The 18,125-nt window shown below is 32.4% G+C and overlaps 3 protein-coding genes across 3 annotated transcripts in view; 1 reads left to right on the top strand and 2 right to left on the bottom strand.

Moving 5' to 3' along the window:
- LOC125863391 (sulfate transporter 1.2-like) overlaps positions 1-18,125 on the top strand; it is a 529,831-nt gene that overhangs the window by 494,159 nt on the left and 17,547 nt on the right. The gene's annotated exons all lie outside the window — the stretch shown is intronic.
- LOC125863419 (uncharacterized) lies at positions 8,565-11,646 on the bottom strand. Its single transcript, XM_049543618.1, has 2 exons — positions 11,511-11,646; positions 8,565-8,752 (listed from the first exon to the last, which is right to left on the bottom strand). Exons 1-2 carry the CDS (start codon positions 11,607-11,609, stop codon positions 8,618-8,620), a joined length of 234 nt encoding a protein of 77 aa, XP_049399575.1. The 5' UTR covers positions 11,610-11,646; the 3' UTR covers positions 8,565-8,617.
- LOC125863389 (low affinity sulfate transporter 3-like) lies at positions 12,751-17,459 on the bottom strand. The gene is made up of 12 exons (XM_049543574.1): positions 17,126-17,459; positions 16,771-16,819; positions 16,480-16,687; positions 15,893-16,070; positions 15,754-15,819; positions 15,426-15,656; positions 15,201-15,327; positions 14,681-14,967; positions 13,910-14,106; positions 13,739-13,821; positions 13,433-13,509; positions 12,751-12,987 (listed from the first exon to the last, which is right to left on the bottom strand). Exons 1-12 carry the CDS (start codon positions 17,450-17,452, stop codon positions 12,829-12,831), a joined length of 1,989 nt encoding a protein of 662 aa, XP_049399531.1. The 5' UTR covers positions 17,453-17,459; the 3' UTR covers positions 12,751-12,828.

The raw sequence follows: 18,125 nt of genomic DNA, 5'->3' as shown, positions 1-18,125 counted from the left end.
GGGAGTAGGCTTAGACCGAATTGGATTAGGGTTCAACGTACCCTCATAGTCCCAGAACTACGTGCCCCCGTAGGTTTATCAGTCCCCTTTGTTGGGCATCAGCTTTAGTGATTATGTCATTCATGCCTTTATACCCCTGACAAGGTATATTGGGTCCTATCGATGAGGCGCATACATCGAACAAACATGTCTTTATACCCCTGACAAGGTGTATTAGGTCCTATCGATGGGGCATATACATCGAACAAACATGCCTTTATACCCCTGACAAGGTGTATTGGGTCCTCTCGATGGAGCATATAAATTGGACTCCACGTTTATCTCACGTGATTTTATGTCGGTTAATAATAGCTCCCACAATCAGACCCTAGTGCATTCGACCAAGTTTTCAGTTATACTTCAACATTCAGTATTAGTATGTCATGTTTAGAATTAATACTTGGTCATTGCATTTAGTTTAGTCTTTAGTATATTTCAGCATTTACATTCAGTTCAGATTATATTATTGCTGAGTATACTTTGTTCAGTTATACTTTATATCTTGCATGCACAGTACATTCCAAGTATTGACGCATACTCTACGTTACATCCTTTCATGATGTAGGTTCAGGTACTCAGCATTCAAATTACGCATAGATCGATTTTCGATCTCCAGTTCAACAGCTTCAGTGGTGACTCCTCATACTTCGAGGACAATAGACATGCTTTACACTTTAGTCTTTTTATTCAGTTTTCAGTTTTGCTAGAGTTAGTTGGGGCATGTCCCAGCAACTTTAGTCAGTTAGAGGCTCTTTCAGACATATCATTAGATTCAGCTATAGTTTTGAGTGTTGACACCTAATTTTGTCCTCCCACAATTTAAATTAATCATCAAGCTTCTTAAATTTCAAACGATTTAAAATAATTAATTTTTATAAAATTTAAAACAATTTGAGAGTTAGTTTGAACAAAATTTGTCATTTATTATAATTTTAAGATAATATATGTTGTATATATTTACTACATTTTATGAATAGTAGAAAATCATCTCAAAAATGATTTCTTTTTCTTTTATATTTTATTAAAATAGCTTATTTTAAAAGTGATGGATATAACTTTGAATTAATTAGTTTTATTAAATTCAAAATATTTTCAAGTTATTTCTTTTACGTAATTTTTATCAATTTTATAATTTTTTTTTAAAAAAAACAAATATGTCTTTATATTTATGTCTATAATTAGTATATTTTATAAATATTCGAAAGCCATCACAAAAGATTTCACGTTTTACATAAGTATTTTATTAAAATATGGTTCAAATTTTGAGTCATTTAAAGTTTTATTAAGTTTATTATTTTACTTCGTTGAGATTAAGAAGCTCGTTAGTTAATTATATTAATTCGTCTTATTTTAATTTTGGCCGATTTCAACCAAGTGCCTCAATTTGATCGAAATTGCAATTTTACGTGGTTATTTTCTTAATTCAAATCAACCACATTCTTGGTTATCTTTTGGACCCAATTCTTTCAACCCAAATTCCTTTACTTCCAATTCTCAATTCTTAGCAGCAGCCCAATTCAATTTCCCAAGCCCAACTTTAATAAAAACCCATCAGGAAGCAACAACAATACATACAACATAGGGTAAATCACATAAATATGCTATATTAAAAAAATATTTACCATCTATGACAATATAACTTTTTTAACTTAATATAACATTTTTTTGGAATTGAAAATGTTGTACAGTTTATCTTCTCTTCGCTTCCTCCTCTTCTTTTTTTTATTCTTCTTCTTTGTCTCTTTCACCGTCATTTTTCTTCTTCTTCTTTTTGTTCTTTTTCTTCTTTAAAATTTTCATTTAATTAACTATCCTCAAATTAATATTTGCTCATATTTTACTATCTTTACTCAAGAACATGACGAGAAGAGGAACATAAAAACTAAAAATTTGTATAGAAATATGTTTTCAAGTAGAAATTTCAAATCTTTAAAATTACAGCGGTAAGAGTTCACCATTGATAGTCATTATAAAGCTTCAAATTTTAGATTCATTATTTGAATTTTACGAATTTGTGATTAGTTTGGATAGGTTGTTACTACAAATAATTGAAAATGACGTTTGTAGTTTATATCTCAATTTTGAGAGGGTTTGGTTAAGTTTATAATTAGTAACACACTTATACTACATTTATAATACATGCACATTACATTTTTAATACATATTGCAAATATCACTCATGTTCTTAGTGATACAAACCAAAATAATTTATAAGACACATATAGTACATGTTTTATTCAAAAATTATACAAGTTTAATTCAGTTTATCTTGTCTTTAGTTAGTTACGTTTTTTATTTATTCTTAATTTTCTCTTTTAATTCAACTTTAATACTATGTAATACACTTTTAATGCAAATTTAAATCATTTTGTAGTTTATTATTTGTTACTATTAGATTACTTGTTTAATTCATTATTGATATAAGTTTAATTCACTTTATAGATCATTGTCTGGTCTTTCATTGGTTACATTTTTTATTCATGCTTAATTCTCTCTTCTAATTCAACTTTAATATTTGTGTAATACAAGTTAATTCATTTTTCAGTTTTTTGGTTAATTTGTTACGATTGAATTACTTGTTTAATTCATTATTGATACAAGTTTTATTCAGTTTACAGATCACAAAATGCTCTTTCGTATGCTACATTTTGCATTCATGGTTAATTCACTTCTACTTCAACTTTAATATGTGTGTAATACATTTTTAATTCAAGTTTAATTCATTTCGCAGTTTATTATGTTTCTTCATTTGTTATGATTAATTACTTGTCTAATTCATTATTGATACAAATTTTATTCAGTATACGAATCATTGACTGCTCTTTTGGTTGCTACATTTTGCATTCATATTTATTTCTCTTCTAATTCAATTTTAATTCAAATTTAATTCAAGTTTAATTCATGTTGTAGTTTATTGGTGATGCGTAGAAAAAAANTATATATTTTTTAACATTCATTTCATTTGTTACATTTGCTAATATTTATTTTGATATATTTGCACAGTATAAAAATTCATTTAAAATTTATATATACAGATTGATCGATGAATTTGGGCCACAATCTCAGGCCCATGATTTGAGCCCATTGTATTACAACTCCCTATTTAAGTAAATTTTAGGTCAAAAGTAAGGGTGGTGAATTATTATTTTTTAGAAGGGGGTAAGAATTTCCAAATAGAAAAAATCCTAATTTTTTTTTCTCCCTTAGCCGCCACCACCCAAAACCCTCATTCATTTTCTTCCTTTTCCGACGACCCACCAGTCCAACACCACCAGATTCCATCACCAACGAACCTCCCTTCTCTTTTTCCGACCACACCCACAAATGACCCCCAAAACTCCGACCAAAACCCCCTAAATCAAAAACAAACAACCAGCCCACAAATTGTGAGTTCTAACCTCGAACCAGCAGCTCCAAATCGGAACCAAACAGCCCACCCATGAGAACAAACCACCGTCAATCCACCAGAAAAAACCACCAAGTCAAAACCCCAAAGACCTCACGTGGACCAGTCTCATTTCCTTTCCCTTTACGATTTTTTTTCTTCCTGTTTTGTAGGTCCAAGGTGAACCAGCAACTTCGGTACAACTCCAATGTGCTGCTATTACTCTGTTCCCACATGAACCAGTGAGCTTGAAGCTCTTAAACTCTGGTGAAGCTCAACTTCAAATCCATCTCCAACGAACACTCAACAACAACAACGGCAACACCGCCGGACAACAATCGGGAGAAATCAAAACTCCGAACCAGGTCCTTCGTTCCTTTCTCTCCGTTGAAACATCAAGGTTTGACTTCTTTTTTTAAAGCTTTTGCTTTGTTTACTGATATCGTCATTTACTAATATTGTTTTTAATGTTTCTATTTTACTGTTATTTATTATAAAATAGGTATAAAATGTTGTGTGTTTAGTGGATTTTTTGTTTTTGTTAAGCTTTGTTATAAATTCAATATTGAGCGGGTTATTTATTTTTACTATTTTATTAGTTATTTTTGTTTTTGTTTAAGATTATAACTTTGATTGTTAATATTTCATTTTGTTTGGTTCATTTGTTGATTGGAGTAGTAGTTATTAATTTTTATTGTCATTGTCTCATACTGTTCATTTTTTCTTTATAATTTTATTTTATTTTTTGTCTTGTTGATGTTTTCTGGAAGCTTTCTGGATTGAAGTTCATTTAATATTGTTGGTATTTTATTTTATTTTTAGTTGAGATCCATTTATTAATTCTATTTTATTATATATTTTACTCCCTTATTTATTGTTGCTTTATATTGTTTATATTTGACTGCTTATAATTTGTTAAAATTGATTTTATGCATTTCTAAGAATTTCTACTAAATCGTGTTACTGTTTTGGTTATTATGTCATCAATCTTGTCATATTGCTATTGTTAGCTTTTGAGTTGCTGTTGATTTTTTTAATTATTATTTATTTTGTCTGCTTTCGTTCCATTGTTGTTATTTAAGTCATTTATGTTGTTATATTTGATTATTATTATTGTTTTACTGTTTGTTGCCATTTTATTATTTACCTATTATTTTATTTCATTATTATTAAGTTCATATAATTGTGTTTAAGAACAAGTTAATGGCCAATGAAAAAATCTCTCCGTCGGTTTTGGAGGCCTCTTCATTTTAAAAGACGGAAATTTAGTTTAAGTTTATATATTTTGTTTGTTAAAAATGGCCAATGAAAAAATCTCTCCGTCGGTTTTCGAGGCCTTCCCATTTTAAAAGACGGAATTTTAGTTTAAGTTTATATAATTTATTTGTTAAAAATGGCCAATGAAAAAATCTCTCCGTCGATTTTAGAGGCCTTCCCATTATAAAAGACGGAAATTTAGTTTAAGTTTATATTTTTTGTAAGTTAAAATGGTCTATGAAGAAATTACCGTCGATTTCCAAGACCTTTCATGTTAGTAAGACGGATTTTTATTTTAAGTTGTTATTTATTTCATTTATTTACATTTATATTTATTTACTATTAACACTTTTACTAAGTGTGTTTACAGGTACTCCGGAGATGCTTCCCATTGAAGCCATTCGAATTAGATTTGAATTATACTTTTATTCATTATTATATATTACTGACGATAGACAAATTTAGGCCGATTCTTATATTATTGTTCTATCATATTACTCGTGTATATTGCATGTTTATTATACTTGTACAATATTTTATCATACTCCTCAATTTGAAAAAAATGAATTCAGTCGGGACCCACAATTGTGGATTTCGAATGATGCCTAACACCTTCCCTTCGAAATAACCTGAACCCTTACCTAGAATCTTGGTTTCGTAGATCACTTAATGGTTTCCTAGTTTTTTCCTAAAATTAGGTGGCGACTCCTTTAAAATTCATTTATTTTTAAAATTCTTTTAAAATTGATTCAATTGTTTATTTTTCGAGTCACCGCGACGTTTCTTCCTATTTGAATAGAGTAGGGATGTAAACAAAAATTACGGCATAACATTGAGTTTGATCTTCTAGTTGTTATTAAACTCATATTCTTTTATATAATCAGATTAGTATTGGGTATTCCCCACTTTCAGTTGATTATGATTTTAAGCTTCCGCATTGTATATTTTATTCAGTAATCTTTTAGTATGCTTATGATATGTTTGCTCAGGGTTAGCTTGTGGTCACTCATGATCCTAGGTCTAGTGTTTACGTTCAAGGGGGTAGCCTCGGGGCGTGACACTATCTAACTAATTTTACCTTCATTATGTCACGATCCAGACCATCATGAGTCGCACCCACACTAACCCTCATGTGGGTGAACCAACTAATAATCCAACTTAGCCCAACAAATCTGTCACGATTTAAAAATGGACATGATGACTCTTGTCTATTCCCACTAAGACAAATCAACACTAAACCAACGAAACGAAAGAAAAAGCGAAAAGATAAAATAAGAACAAGATAAAAGCAGAAAAAACTTATTCAGTCTATTAACACCCTAAAACCTGGTTGTCATATGAATTGCTTCCCCAAATCATTACGAAGATCCTCATAAAGCTTTTTTTGAATTTTTTTTTTTGTGTTTTAAGGCGCCAGATCCATGGACTAATACACACAAAAAATTTAGAAAGTCACTTAATTTTAAAAAATCGACTCGTAAATACGAAAATAGGCATTAAAATATGATGAAATTATATGTGATGTATCCCTAACACATTACGAAGGTCCTCATAAAGGTTTTTCAGAAAAACGTTTTGGGTGCTCCAAGGCTCCAGATCCATGGGCTAAATACACATAAAAAATCAAGAAAGTCGCATAATTCTTAAAAGTTGGTTCGTAAATGAGAAAATAGGTCTTAGAAAATGGTAGGACTATATGTAATGCTTCCCTAACTCATTACGGATGTCCTCATAAAGTTTTTTCAAAAAAAAGTTTTTAGGTGCTCCAAGGTGCCAGATCCGTGACTAATTGATACACATGAAAAACTAAGAAAGTCGTGTAATTCCTAAAAGTTGGATCGTAAATGCAAAAAATAAGCCTTAAAAATGGTGGAACTATACGTAATGCTTCCCCAATTCACTACGAAGGTCCTTATAAAGTTTTATCAGGAAAAAAATGTAGGTGCTCCAAGGCGCTAGATCCATGGGCTAATACGCATGAAAAATTGAGAAAGTCGCATAATTGCTTAAAGTTGGCTCATAAATGCAAAAATAATTCTTAAATATGGTGGGACTATACATAATGCTTAGCCAACTTATTACGGAGGTCCTCATAAAGGTTTTTAAGAAAAAGTTTTTGGGTGCTCCAGGCTACAGATCCATGGGCTAATACACATGAAAAATCAAGAAATTTGCGTAATTTCTAAAAATTGGCTCATAAATGTGAAAATAGGCCTTAAAATGGTGGGACTATGTATAATGTTTCCCTAATTCATTACGAATGTCCTCATAAAGTTTTTTCAGAAAAAAAATTGGGTGCTCCAATGCTACAGATCTATGGGTTAATACACATGAAAAACCAAGAAAGTCGGATAATTCATAAAAGTTGATTCGTAAATGTGAAAATAGGCCTTAAAGAAATTGTGGGACTATACGAATGCTTCCCCAACTCATTACGGAGGTCCTCATAAAGTTTTTCAAAAAAAAATTGGGTGCTCCTAGGCGCCAGATCCATGTACTAATACACAGGAAAAAATAAGAAAAGTCGCGTAATTCCTTAAAGTTGGATCGTAAATGCGAAAATAGGCCTTAAAAAAAGGTGGGACTATATAAATACTTTCCCAACTCATTACGGAGGTCCTCATAAAGTTTTTTCAGAATTTTTTTTTGGGTGTTCCAAAGTCACAGATCTATGAGGATTACACACGAAAAACCAAAAAAGTCACGTAATTCCAAAAAGTTGGCTCGTAAATGTGAATATAGACCTTAAAGAAATGGTGGGACTATACATAATGCTTCCCCAACTCATTACATAGATCCTCATAAAGTTTTTTTTTTTAAAAAAAATGGGTGCTCCTAGGCGGCAGATCCATGGGCTAATACACACGAAAAATCAAGAAAGCCGCGTAATTCTTTAAAATTGGCTCGTAAATGTGAAAATCGGCCTTAAAGAAATGGCGGGACTATACGTAATGCTTCCCCCAACTCATTGCGGAGGTGCTCATAAAGTTTTTTCAGAATTTTTCCAAATCCACAGATCTATGGGCATTACACACAAAAAACCGAGAAAATCACGTAATTTTTAAAAGTTGATTGTAAATGCGAAAATAACTACACAAAAGTTTAAATTTCGTTTATTGATCATAATTTTGAAAAAAAATTCAATAGAATCAATTGTTACATAAACTATCAAAATTATTCTAAATCATTCTTTTACTTATATAATATTTAGTAATACTTTTAATTACAAAAATCTATATTGTAGTGATTATTACTTTTAGAAGACATCCTAAGTTAAGACAATATTTTTTTAAAATTTAATTATTTGTTAATTAAATTAGTTTGAGCTCGAAATGTTTAATAAAACATCTCAAAGAATTGAAGATAATCTAACATAACCAATATTAAAACATGATTAATTGAAGTGAATTAGTTAAATTAAGAAATAAAAAGTAACTGTAAATTTAATTATCTATTATTTTAAATTATAATTACATTAATATTAAAATTTCAAGTATATGTGCATAATAATTAACAAGATATTGTGGGTAAGAGATCAACAACAAACTATTAAGAAAAATTTAATTAATAGTAACAATAAATGCATAATTTTTTTCTTTATATTCCACTTGGGTATTTTGTTTCTTCCAAGTGTTAATACGGTGCTTCTTACAATGGCCTTCATCAGATCTGGTTTTATGTATGTATTTCCTCATCTTTTGTCTGTTCAGTACTTCCCTAAAGCCGCTGCTTTAGTGGCTTTCGGGTTGAGCCGCCCTGNCCCCCCCCACATAATTAACTGACACGAATACTAAGCGGAAAAAACAACATCAAGATTTTAAGATTCGATTCAAGCAAGCAACTTGTGATGTCCTCACATAACAAATCAACAATATTCAAATTTATAACTACGTTAATAGAATTACTTTGGAAGATATTTTTACCAGAAAAACAACATTAGTAAAGGGAGTTATCGAAGACCCAGGGCTCGTGCAAGAAAAGTTCACGACCATTCATTTGCACGGCCCCTGCAGCTACATCCTCTGCACGCTTTCTTGCGATTTCAGCCTTTCTAGCTAATGCATCCGCGTCCTGAAAATGAAACCAAATCTGTCACGACTCACGACTTATGAGGACTATAATGAAAATACTACAACAGGTTTCTCTTGAGTAAAACAGATAAACCACTAGCAACAAAGTCCTGAAATCTACAGAACTCCTAGAATCTACAACTATAGGAACAACAACCAAAATAGATTTAAAAAAGGACATCTACAATAAAGGAAGTCGATGAACAAAAGCAAACTTTGTTACAGCTATTCATTCAATGAAATTCCTCCTTACTTAGGGTGAAAACAATTTATCCGACTTAAATCATAGTAAAGGTGATATTGCTATCACAAAGGATATTCAGTTTTGTTGACTAAAATGAATGCCTAACCTTACCAAAGTGTTATAAATTATACAAGTACTTCTAGAAATAAACTTTTAGAAATGACCTAAAATATTTTGAAGGAATTGGTAATGAAATTCCTTGAATGAGGAATGCAACAAAATGAAGACCATAAAACAAGAATAAGAATTTGTGAGAACATCTATGTTGCTCGGACTCTTCAAACATGTCAATGGATACATGTCGGTTTCTCCAAAAGTGGTGTAATTTTGGAGAATCCAACACGGGTACGGCATTAAAAGTGAAGAGTCTGTGCAACAGAACATTAGTGAGACTGTGAGAGTTGATTTCCTCATTCCAACCTGAGCACAAAACTGAAATTCCCTTTCCAATCTTTCACTACTCCAATGAACTTCCTTTATTTGGTGATTTACAGCATAGTTAAATGATTGAAGAGTTTAACAAGGTGAAAGTGATTTTCTCAACAGAAAAAGAAGGTGAATGTGTTTTAAAATCCTTTTAATTTTTCCAGCAAATGAAAATAGGCTAAAATATATTATTACATGCATCAGCAACTGGACCCAGAAGATTTCTAGTAATTCCCATTAATTTATATCAATACATACTTGAGTCTTTGACCATTTTTTAAGAAGAAAACTAGAACATTTGTTGGTATTACAGGCTAATAGGTGTGAGACCATTGATGGAGCCTAGCGTTTTTGGCAAAAAAGCGATATGCCGTACTTTGCATAAAAGCATGAAGTGTGAAGCTAAGTGAAAAGTTCACTTCATTGAAGTGAAACAATCTTTCTAAAACAAAAAAAAAACATCAAAATAAACCTTGCGCAGATAAGTTAAATAACTAAAAACAAAAAAGAACTCAACAAAATTCTTATATATAAGCAAATGGCTAAGGTCAAGTCAGACCAGCAGTCTCCAGATAGATAAGTAGTTCACTACAAAAGTGAATAAATAGTTTAAGAAGATCAAGCAGTAATAGTGGTGAACCTTACATCTCAACACAAACCGATTCTGCTGGGATCAAACGAACTAGCGAAAATGAGGAAAAGGAGACATTTGGAAATAGCTTATATGGCTAAAAAAAATTGTGAAAATGAAAAGCAATTGGTGGAACTCTTACAGCATCAAAGGAAGAACTGATTTCAGATTGACATGAAAAATGAAACTTGAGAACCATAGAAGGAATGGAGTCTATCTATTAGAAACAAATAGAGAAATGAAAATTCTAATTAAATTGGAAACTCTGGAGAAAAGAGATGAATCACACAATCTAAATGAAGAAGAGAATAGGCATAGAATGGAAGTAGTGTTGTTAAAAGCTCGTATCAGGTACACTTAAGCCGTAAAATCACTTAAAGCCAGGTTTTCTGCTTTCTTCACTTAGGTGGCGCTTTATTTTATTGTATGTGACAGAGTGCTAAGGTGTGCATCTCATCATCCATGAAATTTGGTCTTTAGTTGCCAGTACAAACAATTAACATACTTGGTAAACTGATACATTAAATAGCTAAAAAGGTTATCAACGAATATTTAGTGATTAACAATAAGAAATTACAATTTCAAAACGAGAACTAGCTCCAGATACATAAAAACTATGTTGCTCGGATTCTTCAAAAATACCAACGGGTGTTTGTCGGGTCCTCTGACAGCAGTGCATTCTTGGAGGACTAACACGAATGCAGCAACATATTTTTCGAAAGCCCGAGCAACATAGCATAAAACTGCATCTCTTCATCTAAATCAAAATTATAAAATGGTCTGTACACTTGACTGAATTACTTTTCAATCACAGACGCATTTTCAAAAAGTGCATAACTGTCATTTTACAGCTCCGATTCCCAAGGGAAAAAAAGGTCCAGAGGAACTCAAGGACAACACATCAATAGGTCTAGTACGAGGAATACACGTAATAGCACAAATTGCTGATTTTGAAGGAAATCATTCACCAGGTGGATATACATTCCACAGACAACCATAATAGGGAACTCGATACAGTCAATCGATCAAACTAAGCTTCAATCCCAAACTAGTTGCAACTAACTACTTGAATAATCTATATCAATTACCTCTATCGACCTATTTAACATAAAACATTAAATAATGTACCTAATCAAAGCTAATCCAAGTTTAACAACCAAATTATTAACTATAGGAAGCTAGAACCTAGATTTTTAAACGGATATGACCTCGTTCTTCGTCTTAAATATAATAGAATTGCTTCCCTGTTTTAGCTTCTCATAATTCAACCGTATTAAACTACCACAAAGATTAATTATTCATCTTATTGAAAGGAAAGTAAGCAACATATAATATAATCTCCTGGTAATACATATTGCACGGGAAATCTTAATAACTCAGTTGATTGGCTACATAAACTTTTCGATTCACCATCTTCTAATACCCTATACCGTTAACATGAAGAGAAGAAGAAGATACCTTTTGGCGTTTCCAGGAGAGAAATTGGGTTTGTGTAATGCGATTTGAATTAGGGTTTTGAATTGATTCTGGTTGATCATCTTTTGTTTCTTCTCCCATTTTTTCCCCCAATATTTTCTCTTTCTCCAATTGAAGAACAATTATTTCTTCTATTGTCGGGTCGGGCTATTTAAATTGCCTCTTTAAAGCTTCAAACGGCGTCGTTTTGATGGCAAACCCAAATAATAATTATACGGAAAAATGGCTTAATACATACTCTTAACTTTATCCAAATTAGTAGGAGTCATTCAAAATCGAATTGAAACCGATGATTCAAATTTAAAAAAAAAAGTTACTAAAAGTTCTGTCTTGAGTTTTTTTTAAAAAACAGACCGATGGTAAATTAATAAATTATATTTATACTTTTTGATACATAAAGTCCAACTTCTAGTTGTCTCAAACTCTCGGTTATTTTGCTTTTGAGCAAGATGTAATCTGTCAATTCATGTGTATGGTTTATTTGGTTTATCATTTTATTTTTAAGTGATTTTTAATTTACAAAATTGTGTCAAATCTTGTCGGTTAAACCGATAACCGAACCGAGAATAATCAATAGCCAATAAACTAATATTCGATAAGTCAATATCTTAATGAAACTATAATGGTTTAGAATGCTTACAAACCAATAAATCGAATCGATAAACTTTTAACTAAACTATAAATACACAACCCCTAATCCAAATTCACCTTTACAAGTTTCTATAACCCCTAAGCTCTATTTTAGTGTATTATTTAAGGTATTATTGATTGACCTGAACAAGTAAGTTGTTAAATCTTGGCAGGATAGGTTCAATTATATATGCTCTAAGTTTAGTTATATATGTTTATATATAGGCATACTACGTAAACAACCACTATAACTTGATTTTAGCTGACAAGTAAGCACTTCAATTTTGAGAGTGCACATCTAAACATCTCAACTTAGTCTCAACTGTCAACTAAACACTCCAACTTGTCTCAACTGTATATCATGGACACCTGATGTTGAGATAATCATTTCGTAAGTTACGTTGGAGTGCTCAATTGACACAGTAGAGAAGAATTGAGGTATTTGGATATACATCCTCAAAGTTAGAGTGTATAGTTGTCCGTTAAAATTAAGTTAAATTGTCTATCTATATATTATTTCGTGACGATAATCTTTCAAGATTTTGTTTTGTCAACTTTATAAATATGATGAAATACATAATTTGTGGTGGCTCTTTTCCATTAATTCTTTGTTGTTAATGCTTTGTATACACAAGAATAAGAAGCATTTAATAACAACATATATAAAATTTCAACAATTGGTAGAGCTAGGATCAGCTATTTTGAGACACAAGCAGGCATCAACAGCATCCCCAATAGTAAGGAAAATCCATCCTTTTCCTAGTTTGTCAAAACATTTTGCTGTCTTCATTTTGTTAATCACTCTTAATCTTGGGTTAGCTATTGTTAACTGCAAAAAAAGAAAGACAGCATATAAGAGTTGGTATATATTGGTAGTAAAATTAGTAATCCGAAAAATAAGACAAATAATCTGCTACAACTTACGATAGTATGTTAGTATAGACACTATTAATGTATAAAAGGATAGTCGGGTGTATAAAACATCATGTATTCATGCAAAATCCGAGAAATCCCTGTGGACCACCAGTGGCGGACCCATGCGTGATGGGCTGGGGGTGCACGTGCACTAGTTAACTTCAGAAAGAACTTGTTATATATATGTATGTCTATGTTGAAGAACTATCATATATTTTAAAAGGACCCCCTCAAACATATCAGCTTCACTCAATTGTGTCATTTATTTTATATTTATAAGTTAGAACATCAAACGAGACAGTGTTGTATGACATCGCTTCAACAGCTTAAATTTAGAGAAAAGAATATGAGAAACTTACTTGTATGCTTTGTGAAACCAATTCCCTGTGCAACTCTTCTAACATCACTATTCCTGATGTATCCACACTCATTACGTCTGCAAACCAATGAGATCAAAATCATCTTAGTAGTAAGTTGCTACAACCGTAAAGATATGACACCTGAGTCTAACTCAAACTCAAAAGCTAGCTCATGAAGGGAGGATTGCCAAGTCCATATAAGAAACCAATCCATTCCCCAACCAATGTGGGACTTTTACCCACTCTAACAACGACAAACTCATGCGGGGGGAGGGATTGGGAAATTCTACCAGTTCTGAAACTTACTTGACATGTCTAGAACAACAAAATGAACATTTTCCTTTGTGTTCTCCTCATTACCATTTGTGTGCGTCACCAATTTCATAACCCTAGAAACAAAATAAGTTGAAAAGTAAGTAGGCTTGAAGTTTATTGTCTTAATTTCCACTTTGATAAGAGCGCGAATTATATATATACCTCTCACTTATGGAAGTAGAATTTGCAAAACAAAGTGAACCAGAGTTGATTCTGATGATCAAGATGCCTGAAGTACTAGTGGCTCCTGGATATTGTGTAATGTCACAAAACGTATCCAGCGTCCCAGGAAGTCTGCCTTGTACTTCTGTACTTGCTCGAATCGTGTCTAGTATTATTCTAGAAAATGAAATGCCAACCTGCAATAGACCAAATAGACATTACTAAATTAGTTGAGTGACTTTGTAGGTGGAATGACAATACTTAAGTGACGACTTTACAGTTGAAATGACAATAGTTGAGTGACTTTTCTGTTACAAAACAAAGTTGAATGACTTTTTGAGTACCATTAGTTGAGTGACTTCTGTATTACAAGACAAAGTCGAGTGACTTACTGAGAAACTGACTCATCAAATATAATACTATCAATCAAGCATTTGTGATTTGATTTTCTACGGATGATGTTTTTTAGTCTTTGTTTAGTTTCAAGTTGCAAAGAAAAAGACAGATGACCAGAGAGTTGACATGAATCTTGTATTTTCTTAAGGACAAGAGCCAAAATTCTATTATAGCATGGTGCCCACAAATGACTCAGCGGGCAATCCATCTTTTTGGCATTTTCTCTGGATTTTACTTAATTAGACTATTTTCATGTGAGTCACAAGATGTTTGTTTGAGGGGACAAGTATAATATTTGTTTAATGCAAGTTGTTTTCTTATATTGAGTAAAGTCTTGTGAATACAGAGAGAGAGAGACAGAGACTTCAAAATTACCGCGATTAGAAGGCCAATTTCGACAGAGACAAATAGTACTCCAAAGAAGGCACCAATGCAAACAATGAAGTCCATCTTGTCTACTTTCCAGATATGATATGCTTCATTTATGTCGATCAATCCAGGAAGCGCAGATAAAATAACCGATGCAAGGATAGCTAGTGGAGTGTAGTATAAAAGCTTGGTTAACAATTCCAGGGATATGAATACTGTGATAGCCATAACTATGTTTGATACCACAGTTTCACATCCTGCACTGAAATTCACTGCTGTCCTTGAAAATGAACCTGTAACAATTTTGAAGCAGAACTCATTACTCCTTCCGTTTCAATCTTAAACATGTCGTGTGAAAAGTTAGAATTAAAGAGTTGCCAAAAATGAAAAGAGACATTCTTTTTTGAACGGGCTAAAAGGAAAAGTAAGACAAACAAATTAAAACGTCAGAACTCGTATGACTTATCATAAGGATATTCAAGATTTTGAACATAATATGTGAAAGTATAAGGAATTGAGATTTCACCAGTTGCTGTATAGCAAGAAGTTAAAGATCCAACAATGTTCATGAATCCCATGGCTACCATTTCTTTGTTGCCATCAAGATGATAGCCTTTCATCGAAGCAAATGATCGTCCGACAGCAATTGCTTCCTGAGGAAAACCAAGATCATTTCAACATTATGAATGAATCCTCCTAATTTAGTGATCTTTAGGAAATCAAAAAGGGAGAACAAAGAGTAGAGACATACAGTTAGAGCCACAAGACCGCAAATTAGTCCAATTTTCGCAACTTGTCCAAGGTGTGGACCATTGAACTGTAATTGATGAACTGAACTTGGATTCAAACCCCCTTTGAAGTGTTTTACAATTTTAACTCCGTGTTGATCAGCCTTCGTTAAATAAACCATCAAGGTGGCTACGATCACCGATAACAAAGGAGCAATAGCTGGTAGCCAGAATAGTTTCTTATTCCTTTTACCCTGCAGTATATTTCAGGTGGCCAATAGATTAGTGTATGAAACAGGAAAAAAATCGCCAAATTTGATCAGTAACAAACAAGTACATCTTATTACTTACTATAAATCTTGTTGCGAGGATGAAGATGAGGAATGAACAGCCAAGTATAAAATTCATAGGAGACAACTGAAACAAGTCCAACGGAAATCAGTAAGATGAAAACGCGAAAAATCAATCAAAAATAAGTTCAGAAACTTACTGCCTCATCATGAAATGATCTGAAAACAGCTCTTAGCACAGATACCACATCAGTCTTATTAGTAAAGTGACTAATTCCTATGAGACCTTTTAGTTGTTGAAGACCAATTATAATGGCTGCACCTCCCATGAATCCCACTATGGCAGCATGTGAAAGAAAATCAACAAGAAATCCCAACCTGCACATACATCAAGATTAACATACAACAACAACAATATACCCAGTGTAATCTCACAAGTGGAGTCTGCGGAGGGTAAATTGTATGCAGACCTTATCCCTACCTTGAAGGTAGAGAGGTTGTTTCCTTTAGACTATAGAAAGTGTAAAAAAGGAACAGTAACTACAACAAAATAGTGCAATAATCAAAGTACAAGAGACAGTAGATAGTAAAAAATATAGAAGGACAAGAAACTACAGGAGAAATACGATTACTAGTATAGAAAGGATAAGCAGGACAACACTCTACTACCTACTAACCTTCTATCATAATCTGCGTGTCCTCCACAACCTCCTATCTACATCTAATCAAGCTTAACATACATATTCCAAAAAGAGTTCTTTTCAACATTTTCTAATAGAAACTTTACCTTAATAGACCAAATGCAGCCTGGAAAGTACCAGCAAAGAAAGTGACAGTAAAAACAAGGCTTGTATAAGCAATAGGATCAACTGCAGGATCTACAATCTCGGTAACCATTGCAGAAAGCAGTAGTGATACAACAGCAACAGGACCAATAGCGAGCTCTCGCGAACTCCCCATCACAGCATATATCAATGGTGGCACAACACTAGTGTCTAAAACAACAAAAGTGAAAACATATAAGCTTAGAAAAAACCAAGATGAACATACAACAATTACACTTGTTTTGGAAACTTACATAAGCCATATTGAGGTTCAAGGTTTGCAAGATTAGCATATCCTATACTCTGCAAGAAGTATAATTTGAAATTCAACATTTCAAAAAGTGTAAGGAACAAACACTAATGCTAAGCTCTGTGACCAGTCTCATCTAAAAGCTTAACCTGGTCCCACAATTCCACATGGTATCAGAGTAAGTAGAGGTCATATGTTTGTCACCATCACCTATTATGCCCGCACATGAGAGGATGTACTTAAAAACGAAACTAAGAGTAAATAAAAGTGTGCTTTCTCGAACTGTTTAAGATTTTAGATGAATTGATCATACACAATTCAAGTACAAACACGGAACACCTTATCTATATTTGCTATACCTGAGGAATGCAGAGACTAGCAAGAGTTAAGCCAGCCAACAAATCATGCTTGAACATATTAGCTTTATAATTCCTTCCCCAACTAAGAATTGGAAATAACCCTTGCAAGAATGAAAAGACCCCAGCTTTGCATTGCTTTGAGTTTGAAGGAAAAAAATTATTTTTTTGTGGCAAAACAGTTTCACTAACTGAGTTCATGAGCTCATTGCAAAAACTTGGTGGCTCTGGAGAATTCAGCAGCCACTGAGTCCTCTCATTCCTTCCATCAGCATCGAGCTCCAGCTGCTGCAGCTCGATGCTGATGCTCTCATTTGGCTGTGGACACATTATAATTTTTTTTCGTTGAATGTTGAACTAAATGCTCTCATATATCAAGAGTATGAACCATGTGCTCCATATTTATACATGTCCAAAACAGTCACTACTGGGAAAGGCATTTGCCTTTTGTCATGTTAGTGCTAATAATAGCAATAAACTAATAAGATAGAAGTAATAAATATTGTCAAAACTAGCAGCCTTATGGTATACAAAGAAATCAAATGTACATTAAATTATAGCAATTATTCTATTTTTAATATTTATCACTAATAATTGGGATCTTTAATTTTTGTGATCCCTTCTGATGACAATAATTAGAATTAAAAAAGAATGTCAAAGCAACTAAAGAAGAAGGATTTATCTTTATCCATAAATCCACTAAAGCAATTCCAACAAGACATAGTTGCACTCAGAATTGCTAAAGTCTTTAGCGAAATTTATATGGAGGATTGGATATAAATAGTTATATTTATTATTTTTCGCTAAATATAATATAGCAGCAATTATATTATTATCATTGAATTCTTTATTTGTTGAAGTGTAGCAGCATAAATATTTACTTTTGCCCTTGATTAATAATTCGAATCACCTGAAATCACTTATTTCCAAAATTCATGTGGGGAAAATCATTTTTATTTTTCATCTCTCAGATAATCCTCTTCGATCTATTTAGCTAGCTTTA

Source organism: Solanum stenotomum, chromosome 4 (assembly GCF_019186545.1).
Source record: "Solanum stenotomum isolate F172 chromosome 4, ASM1918654v1, whole genome shotgun sequence".
Taxonomy (NCBI): Eukaryota; Viridiplantae; Streptophyta; class Magnoliopsida; order Solanales; family Solanaceae; genus Solanum; species Solanum stenotomum.
Note: the sequence above shows the minus strand (reverse complement) of the source record. Positions and strands in the feature narration are given on the sequence as shown.

Bases quoted from the DNA above. Each gene is read 5' to 3' on its own strand.
- LOC125863419 (XM_049543618.1), bottom strand. From the start codon at position 11,609: ATGGGAGAAGAAACAAAAGATGATCAACCAGAATCAATTCAAAACCCT. The intron at 8,753-11,510 runs GTATCTTCTTCT...TTTCATTTTCAG, and splicing joins TCTCCTGGAAACGCCAAAAG to GACGCGGATGCATTAGCTAG.
- LOC125863389 (XM_049543574.1), bottom strand. From the start codon at position 17,452: ATGTGTCCACAGCCAAATGAGAGCATCAGCATCGAGCTGCAGCAGCTG. The intron at 14,968-15,200 runs GTGAAATCTCAA...AAATTGTTACAG, and splicing joins TTCTTGCTATACAGCAACTG to GTTCATTTTCAAGGACAGCA. The intron at 12,988-13,432 runs GTAAGTTTCTCA...CTTTTTTTGCAG, and splicing joins TGGTTTCACAAAGCATACAA to TTAACAATAGCTAACCCAAG.